This window comes from Mizuhopecten yessoensis, unplaced genomic scaffold (genome assembly GCF_002113885.1).
Source record: "Mizuhopecten yessoensis strain PY_sf001 unplaced genomic scaffold, ASM211388v2 scaffold3627, whole genome shotgun sequence".
Lineage (NCBI taxonomy): Eukaryota > Metazoa > Mollusca > Bivalvia > Pectinida > Pectinidae > Mizuhopecten > Mizuhopecten yessoensis.
The window spans coordinates 1,436,114-1,446,138 of NW_018405139.1; the positions used below are offsets into that span (position 1 = coordinate 1,436,114).

Consider the following 10,025-nt stretch of genomic DNA (forward strand, 5'->3'; position numbering starts at 1 on the left):
AATTCTACAAACATTCATACATATCTGATAACACACTTGGAAGAAATTGTATGAATCTGTTCTGCAAATGGTCAAAACCCGAAAATTCACCTAAAATCACCTATTGTGTTAAATTGGTATCTTTGACCGATCATAGCACAAAAACGAACACACGGACATATCTATTTTTTTTGCATTTTCTGCTATGCCATTATCTCCTTTTTCCAAAAATCAATATAAGAAAAAAAGTTTGATACAGGAATTTTTTGACTTCTCAGAGGTGTACATCCTTAAATGGTCTTATCACTCTAAATAGTCTAACATGTAGCTTTGTATTCGGTTGCAACCATAAGAAAAAAAAAATATATAGTTTAAAAACAGTATCTATTGAAAAATGATAAAACATATTGCAACGTGGATAGAATGACATTTTACCAATTATGACGTATGTTAACCTTTGACCCCGGCAAAAAAATGACCTGTTGCCTAAACACGACACTATTTTAAGGGAAACTATTGACACTGTTGGTCTAAGACATTATATGAAATATCAAAATACAAGTATATCTTTATCAAATGCTGCGAGAAGTTTCAAAATTATTTGACCTTGAATGTAAATATGATATGTTGATATGAGTCCATTTTAGTTTGCTTCATGTCAGGTACCTATTGGCCAGGACCCTCGGTCTATGGACTTGAGAAGAATTCCTTCCGAAGATTCTTATTTTTGTTACCCATTATATAAACCGTATTCACCTTTGACCTCGACCAACGCGCAAAGTTGACCTTTGACTGAAATACATTATAATCAATACCCAAGTGGTATATATGCTCTAGGCTTTATGATTAAGCATGTTTGAACTTATTGATCTTGAAAGTAGGCCAAGGTCATGTATATGAGGAAACGCTATAGCACTCCATCATAATTTTAAAGTTTTCAAGAAGAAGTTGTCATAGAAAAAGTGTTGACCGACGGATTTAAAATTCAGGTCTTGTTCAAAAACATATTTCATTACTCTACATGCGATGTACTAATGTCATAATTGTAATAAATGTAGATCTACAGCATTCATTTTGTTCAATGCATGTGCTATATCAGCAGCAGGTCGAGAATCGTCGGCAATATCCGTAACCAAAAGATGTCGACGGTTCCAAATTATATCAGCAGAAAGAAGCAGACTCAAAATGTAAATGAAACCGTTTATTATACTAGACATACAAATGTATAATATTTTGGTGATAATCCAGATGGTCGTGAATGACAGTGAACATATATAGCAGGACTATTTCTTCAAACAGCTTTCAACAAAGATAAAATACACTAATTATCTATATATTTTTTATTTATTTTTTTGACATGAAATATTATTTACAGTGTAGAAGTTTAAATCTGCAATGAAAAATATTTCAGCGGAGAATTGTAAACAATATATAAATGAACTTACATAATAATACAAGTTTTCATCATGTATTTCGAAATTGATTAAAATTTTCCACAGTGAGAATATTTAGAATTTTAGAAAGAACAAATATGTGTCATTATTAGTTTTTTTATCTTGTATAATAATTTACATGATTTCATCAGTTTTAAAACACGACATGTCCATTTGGTCCGTTTCCGTGTTCGGTTATTTTGTTATAAATAACCTACTTTCACTTTCGTCTTTATATAATCTTCTCGAACACATTGTTTACCTTGATGATTTCATCATTTCATGATAATAAATTGCATATCTAAAACATGCAATTATGTTTAAGTGTATGACCTTCCGGTTAAGTCCATAGTAAACGAAAGCTACTTGTATGTAACAGAGAATTTCTCGACAAGAACAAAATAAAAACTAAGGTACATAATTTCCATCGACACCGGTTGAGTAAAACATGGCTGGAGCAGGTGCTGGATCGAAGAAATCGGCTTTGTTTATTTGTCTAGGTAAGAAATTTATTATACCTGTAAATGTGGTTAATAGATCAAGGGGATCCTTTAATCTATATATACACACACATGATTATAAACAGATCAATTGAGTTTGACATTGGATTAATTCGGCATATAAATGTACATGTAGCTGCTGAAGTATTTCATCATGTCAGTCTCATTGATGCTTTCGTTGACTATGAACCGGGATTATGGGCATAAATCACTACACCAAATTGTATATATATACAATAGCCTGAATAGACACTCTAACAAATTAATGTATTTGGTAGCTAGATGATCACGACCCCATTGAAATTAAGCCACACTGTGTCTTTATATGGGTCATCCCAAGTAAAGGCCTAAATTAATCTACTCCAATCCAGTTTTAACACCTGACTGATTACTATTCGTATGGCACAAATAACTTATAAACAAAACCTCTCATTCTGTGATAATATATGCATCTATGTCCAATCTGCAAAATGTGATATTCATGTATTATTTGCCTTTTACCTGAATAAATATTATTGTTATTACTATATATATATATATATATCAACCCAGATCAGTTTCTGGGTGAGGACAAAATCTGGAATGCACTCAGGCATGAAGAGATTTTTTATGAGTTTTTGTATTTGTTAGGCCATAGCTCTCTCAATACATAATGGATTTGTATTTGGAAACCAGCATAAGAAAGATAATTTTATACCCGTTACAGTGGTATAAGTTATGCTAACTAGTATTTTAAATTAGAAGTGAAAGTGGTGGCCGGAATGAACTAAGTGAAATAAAAATGACAATATTTTCAACAGTATTCGTTCAAATAAATACTCATATCTCTAATAATACTGAACCATTTTTTATTCGGAAACCACTCTGGCCAAGGGAATTTGCACTCTTTAAGATGATATCAACTGTTTGAACACACCTTACGTATTGATTGCAAAAGTGGTGGATAAAAAATATTGAACTTTCTCATAATTTCTGTCTTTCTTGATCCATATAACTCTAAGTCTGGTGTCAGGGCCAGAGGAAACTTGGGCTAATACATGTACATGTAAATACTATACACCATACTGTACGTCAGATTTCATTATTTTCTCCATAAAAGTGATACGGAAAAATATGGTTGGGTCTATAGTGTAATTTACTCTTGATTTCCGCAGTTATTCCTTAATTTTGAATGAAAGAAAAAAATATTGCAAAGTCTTCAATGATGCAAAAACTTTTGATATCATCAGTGTTGATTACAATGTAACTCCGATCCGGGCACCCCGTCCAACCACCACAACCTTGCTCAAGTTGATGTTAAGAAACTATTGAGCACATTTCCGGGTTGTACCGCATTCCTGGAAATGCTAGTTTGCCAGGAAGGCAGCTAGTATTTCCCCATATTCCGTGACTATATTTCACTATTTCCCCGGCCCTCTGAGAAGTCTTGTCCTTGGACTTGGCCTGGCCGGGAACCTTGCAGGTCCTCTCTATGTACCAATGCACCTTCCCTAGCCAATAGAAACTGGTCTTACAAGATGCAACAGGGTCACGACACTGCAACCAAATGTAATGTGCAGGCGGGCACCCATCTAACCACTGACGATGCTGAACTAGTGAGCGTGTTCCAAGGTTATACCACATTGAATTGCTTGAAGAGCTAGCTTGGAAGTATTAGCAGTATTTCCCCATTTTATTTCCTGGCTCTTATAATTAATTACACTCCATTTTGAGGTTTGGAAGACACTTAGATTGGTGTCAAAAGCTTATGGTACATAAAAAAGACAAATTTTCAATATTTCATTTCATAGAATTTGTTAATTTTATTTTGATATTATCTTCGTAGAGAGCTGCTTTTAAGTTGTTTATAAAAGTCAAAAGATTACTAAGTTTAGAACAAGTCTAATTTTTTCTCTTACTTCTTCATTCACTTTTTTTTTCATACAGTGAAACATTCCTTTTTACAGGCAATATTTGCCGTTCTCCAATTGCTGAAGCTGTCTTTTTGGATCTACTTGAAACGAAAGAACAAAGAGACCAGGTGAAAATAAAAAATAGTGCATAAAAAAGAAATTGTACAATGTACGAGATACATGTATATAACATTAAATATACATGTGCATTTGTATATGCATTTTCATCAATATTTGAATTTGAGGTCAGTGCCATTTTAATCAGATTGTATATTCAGTTACATCTGTACTTGTATTTCATATTTCAAGATACATGTATATATACTTGTACAGTGATGAAACCTGTCCACTCTGACACCTGAGTATTCCAACATCCTGTCTTTTATGATATGACTAATCCAATTAAACCTTTCGAGAGTATTCTAACATACTGTGTAATTCAACCAGTTAGTTTTATTCCGCAGGGTATCAGATTAGACAGAGTGCACTATATAATTCTGGTAATTTAGAAGAGTATAGCCCTTATAAAACAAATAGCTTCTTTTAATCAAGTGTTACTATTTCCTCTCAGTGGCATGTGGACAGTGCTGCCATAGGGGACTGGCATGTTGGTGGTCCCCCAGATAAACGGACGATGAAAACATTGAAGAAGAAAGGAGTGACAAACTATAAACATGTTGTTCGACAGGTAAGCAATGATTATATAATTTATACAAAAATGTTACTTGTATTATCGTATGGTTATCGATCATGTTAATTGATGAGACCAGAATTACAGGAAAATAAAGATTCCTTAACGAATGACTGAATGTTGAGTATATATATATCTCAGTCAGATTAGTTATTTTTCATACGGTTAAAAGGCAAGAGATTTTCCAAATGACTTTTGTAACTTTTGAAATCGATGGCAGTGAGATTTATACAATAACCAGCTGTAATGTGTTGAGGAATCTTTCAAGTCGATCATATTTAAAAAAAAAGAAGGTTTACATAGAGTTTTTCTGTAAGCTGCCATCTTTTGCTTCTGCTCTTAAGAAAATGCAGTAATGCGATATAAAAGTGGCGTTACACTTATATATATAATTAGGATCGATGCAGTAAGTAAACATCCTGTCACACTGCTGCGATATTTAATACATTCAGTGATGAGACACATGCAGTTGTGGGATAATACAGGTTTTGATGCGACTTATTCACGGCCAAGGCAGTGTAGTTAAAAAGATAAAATATTCAGATATATAACTCTAACAGCCTAAAACACAGTGCATCAATCCACAATCTGTACAATATACGTAATGTAAGTTCAATTATTTATAGTGTACATTATATACCCAAAATTGTCAAAGTTTATATACTACAATTATGGACTTTTGTGCTGATGAATATGATGTGATATGAACCTGAAAAAGTTATATTGAGTTGAGGTGAAGCCAAGGTCAAAATAACTTTTACAGCTTCATATCACATCATATTTACCAGCACAAAAGCCCGATAACTGTTTTAATTTATGCTTCAACAATAAAATGTTTAAAAAAAACTCAGTTCTCTGTGTAAAATTTAGCAAGGGTCGAATCAAACAGTTTGACATTGTAGCTTTCAAAGTCATCGTCAAGGTTCTATTTCTTAGGATAAGCATTGAGGACACATACTGGGTGTTTGGCAGCCTTTTTTGTGTTAACAACATCTTTACCTTCGAGCAATTTTTATGAAATTTTCAGATGTAACAGAGGCGAAGCATTCACCAGCAGCCATATTCTGTGGTTTTCTGACAGATCGCGTTCCGGTCTAACTGCGCATGTACAACAAGAGGTTGCGGGGAATTTCCATATAGGCTATACTTAGAAATCGATATTCACCGGATAACAAGTTTGCATGGGATTTTGGAGACTGGTCACCTGTATAGGATCTGGCCAATTCAATGTGATAGCGAAAGGTTTTCAAGCATATGATAATATATAATATGTCGTGTAAATCAATGCCTGCTTGAGTAGTCTGAGAAGTTAAGAATTATACACCATAGGCAATAAGGTCTATGAGATTTAGATTTCTTATAGACCTACTGAAATTTGTGAAATTTGTGTGGACTATTTATATCTCATTTCCATACTTATCACATAATCATATACATCATACAAAAGAACTCCATAGACAACAGATTGGTCCATGAAGTGAGTGATTCCAGTAGATTACAGTGGTTTACACGGATTGTCCATGAGTGTGTTGTTAAGTTCCAACAATGTTGAACAAAAAATTGTATTTTTTTCTTCTTCACAAACACATATGTAACATTAAATTCAATATTTACACGACTGAAGCGTTAGGAGGTTCAATACACATGCAGATACAGTTATTTTCAGACACAGTAAAACTGTTACCATAGCAAGGTTAACATTCTGTCAAGTTGCGCTTTGTTCCTATTACCCCATTGGTAGACTGGGCCGCGGGCTGGTACTTCAGCATGAACTTTTGTTCAGTGCCTAAGCTTTCTTGCTTACATTGTGTACCATATTGCAGTGATTTATATACTTATATATATATATATTTAACTCTGCATTTAAATCTTAAATTTTAATGCACCTTGATTGCCATATAAATAACACCCCAATCCCTTTAGCTCCTCTTCCACACTCTTGCTGTGAAAGGATGATACGTACTAATGTCCCCTTAATTTCTGAACCCCACTATAAAACAGTCACTGAAGTTTATTTCAGTACTTTGGCTTATGTTTAGAGCACATCATATTTTAATTTTTATTCATTTTCAACTTCTTCGTCAAAGTTTTGGATTTAAGATAAGAGGAAGCTTGACATTAGCAATTGTGAAAGTTTCCTTATTCAGATTTGAGTTAAATCATTACAAACTTTCAAAATCATTATGTTCAAAAAACAATTTGAACTTTTTAGAGTTTTAGAAATCAATTTCATCTGAAAAATACATTTACTGTTGGAAATGACTCAGTTTTTGTGTTCTGATGTCATCACAATTGTTGGTGAAGATTTCTAGAGGCCATGTTTGGTAATAAAAACAAATGGAGGTTATCTCCCTTACGCTGAACTTTTTAGTGTACCTGCTGTTTGTTTTCAATTCCAGATTAATGTAGAAGATTTTCATAAGTTTGATGTTATCTTTGGAATGGATAAGCAAAATATGAGGTAAGATTTAAACATTGCAATTTTATATTTCAGTAATTGGATGCATTTAAATTTACTTTAGAGATTATCTCAAGGTATAGATCTACATTTGTTAACAATCCCCGTGCCACTGCCAAATTCTGTAACTGAATTGGAAACGTTTTTACCTGTATGATAAATTATTTCAGAAAAGAAATTTATACCTTGCTGAACTTTTGTAAAAACTAATTATAAAATGGAATTAACAAAAACAAATATCAACAATTGTGCTAAGAGTTTGAATTAGGAATTTGGACTTTATCAGAAGCCTTTCATCAAAAGTTACAAAACCAGTGTACAACATTCAACCTCATAGATTTCCTCAGCATTTAGCATGTTGGAAAGATATGAATGACTGCTAAATATTTTGATAAATATTAATAGCCATAATAAACACTGTTTTCAAACAATTTTGTAATTATTTAGAAAAGATTACCCTGGATGAAAGGCTTAGAAAATGATAGAGGATGCTTAAAAAAGATAACGGGATTAATAATAGGGTGAATACTTTATTCATTTCTGAGATAGTGTACATGTGCGTGTCAAGGGTACAATTTTCTTCACAGGGACCTTGAGGACATTCAACCCAAAGGAAGCAAGGCTGTGCTTGAAATGCTTGGAACATATGATCCCAATGGCAAAATTATTATTGATGACCCTTACTATGTAAGTATAAATTGCCTTTTGTTTTTTCTATTGAGGAATATATTTTAACAGTGTGTTGACAATAATTGTCAAAATATTCAAATATTGCATGTTTAGTTGTTCTATACTTTCTCTCAAGTATAAAACTTTGCAGATTACCACTCGTTAGATATACATTGTAAGCTTTGTTTATTTCACAATAATTTTGAAACAAATTTATAGACTTATTTTAATCACTCTTGAATTGTTTGATCGGATCATTAAAATAATAGTGTCCGTAAGATAATTAAATTCACACCAGCAAGATAGTAGAAATCCTAGTTAAAATTTCAAAATTGCTTAATAATTGTTAGTTTCCTAGTATAGCTGGCTTTATAAAGATTAGTTAATAAAAACCTGTTGCATCTTATTACAGGTACATGTACATGTTAGTAAAAAACTGTTTTTATTTCAATTATGAAAAAAAATATTAAATATTTTTCAGGGTTCAAGAATTGAGGATTTTGAAGAGGTATATGACCAGGTAGTGAGATGTTGTGAAGCATATCTCAAGTCACTTGAAGGCAAGACATCTTGACAGCTGAGTGTTGTCCTTTTCTCATATTGTTGTTGCCAATACACTGATCTGAAAGCATGTATCCTTATCCTAGAGCCTAGATATAGGTGTGAGCTATCCTTAATGGAGAGATGTGGCAGGGACTGTTGTTATTGTGACCCTTTGTGTTCTTACACTGTTGTTGTTTAATACTAGGCAAACGAGATTGAAAAATCTGTATCCAAATCTCCCAAATGTTGTTGTGGTCTTCAGCAGATCTATTATAACGGAATACATGTGTCCAGCACAAAAAGAATTGAAAATTCAGGTAGAAATGGCTAGACACCATCCGACAGAAGGTTAATCAGTACTATTTATTATAGTTAACATGTTTCGGTACACATAGTATGCCGTACTTAGAATAGTATGACAATTCAAAATAGCGGCCTACAGAAAGAAAAGCAGCGCATATAGGCATATGCGCCGCTTTTCTTGTTTACAAACATTGTTTACAAATTGACGTCATAGATAGTAAACAGATATCCGTGACTGTGGATATAAGTGTCATCCTTATTAACACCTACACAGATATCTGTGTACTAATAATGATGTCAGTTTGAAAACAACTTTGTTGCTGGAAAAAAAGGAATCAGATTTGTTCAATTTGTATTGAAGGAAAGAATGAAGGGTTGAGGATTTTTGATAGAATATTCAGAATACAGTTTCAATAAGTACGTGTCCATTAAACCAAAAATGAAGTCTCCTAACCTGAATGAGAAAGATTTGTTATGGTTATGTGTAATGAGGTCATCAAAGAAGATACTAAATTTTATATATGAAAACAAATGTTGGAGTGATTTGTAAGTTCACATTTATTTTAATTGTAACCATTGAACCATCACATAAAAGGTACATATAATTTAATGTGATCATACCATATCAAAAATTAAATCATTGAGGATTCTCACAAAATGTAACCATTGGGGATTCTCACAAAATGTAACCATTGAGGTTTCTCACAAAATGTTACCATTGAGTCATTCTCACAAAATGTTACCATTGAGTAATTTTCACATAATGTTACCATTGAGTAATTCTCACAAAATGTAACCGTTAGGGATTCTCACAAAATGTTACCATTGAGTAATTCTCACAAAATGTAACTATTGGGGATTCTCCCAAAATGTATCCATTGAGGATTCACACAAAATGTTACCATTGAGGATTCACATTAAATGTAGCCGTTTAGAATTCACACAAAATGTCGCCATTTAGAATTCACACAAAATGTAACCATTGTCGATTCACACAAAATGTAGCCATTGATGATTCACACAAAATGTCGCCATTTAGAATTCACACAAAATGTAACCATTGTCGATTCACACAAAATGTAGCCATTTAGAATTCACACACAATGTAACCATCGATGATTCTCACAAAATGAAACCATTGAGGATTCACACAGAATGTAACCATTGAGGATTCACACAAAATGTCGCCATTTAGAATTCACACAAAATGTAGCCATTGAGGATTCACACAAAATGTCGCCATTGAGGATTCACACAAAATGTAACCATTGAGGATTCACACAAATGAAACCATTGAGTATTCACACAAAATGTTATCATTGGGGATTCACACAAAATGTAACCACTGGGGATTCACACAAAATGTAACCATTGAGGTATCTCACAAAATGTTACCATTGAGTAATTTTCACATAATGTTACCATTGAGTAATTCTCACAAAATGTAACCATTAGGGATTCTCACAAAATGTAGCCATTAGGGATTCTCACAAAATGTTACCATTGAGTAACTCTCACAAAATGTAACTATTGGGGATTCTCCCAAAATGTATCCAT

At 33.0% G+C, this 10,025-nt stretch overlaps 1 protein-coding gene across 1 annotated transcript; it reads left to right on the forward strand.

Moving 5' to 3' along the window:
• Nucleotides 1–1,808: 1,808 nt before the first annotated feature.
• LOC110447862 (low molecular weight phosphotyrosine protein phosphatase-like) lies at nt 1,809–8,990 on the forward strand. Its single transcript, XM_021493816.1, has 6 exons — nt 1,809–1,912; nt 3,859–3,932; nt 4,376–4,492; nt 6,895–6,956; nt 7,541–7,640; nt 8,104–8,990. Exons 1-6 carry the CDS (start codon nt 1,861–1,863, stop codon nt 8,194–8,196), a joined length of 498 nt encoding a protein of 165 aa, XP_021349491.1. The 5' UTR covers nt 1,809–1,860; the 3' UTR covers nt 8,197–8,990.
• The last annotated feature ends 1,035 nt before the right edge of the window (nt 8,991–10,025 follow it).

Excerpts from the sequence above, each read along its gene's own strand:
- LOC110447862 (XM_021493816.1), top strand. The coding sequence starts at position 1,861 with ATGGCTGGAGCAGGTGCTGGATCGAAGAAATCGGCTTTGTTTATTTGT. Across the intron at positions 4,493-6,894 it reads ATAAACATGTTGTTCGACAG|ATTAATGTAGAAGATTTTCA; the intron begins GTAAGCAATGAT and ends TTTCAATTCCAG. Across the intron at positions 6,957-7,540 it reads ATGGATAAGCAAAATATGAG|GGACCTTGAGGACATTCAAC; the intron begins GTAAGATTTAAA and ends TTTTCTTCACAG.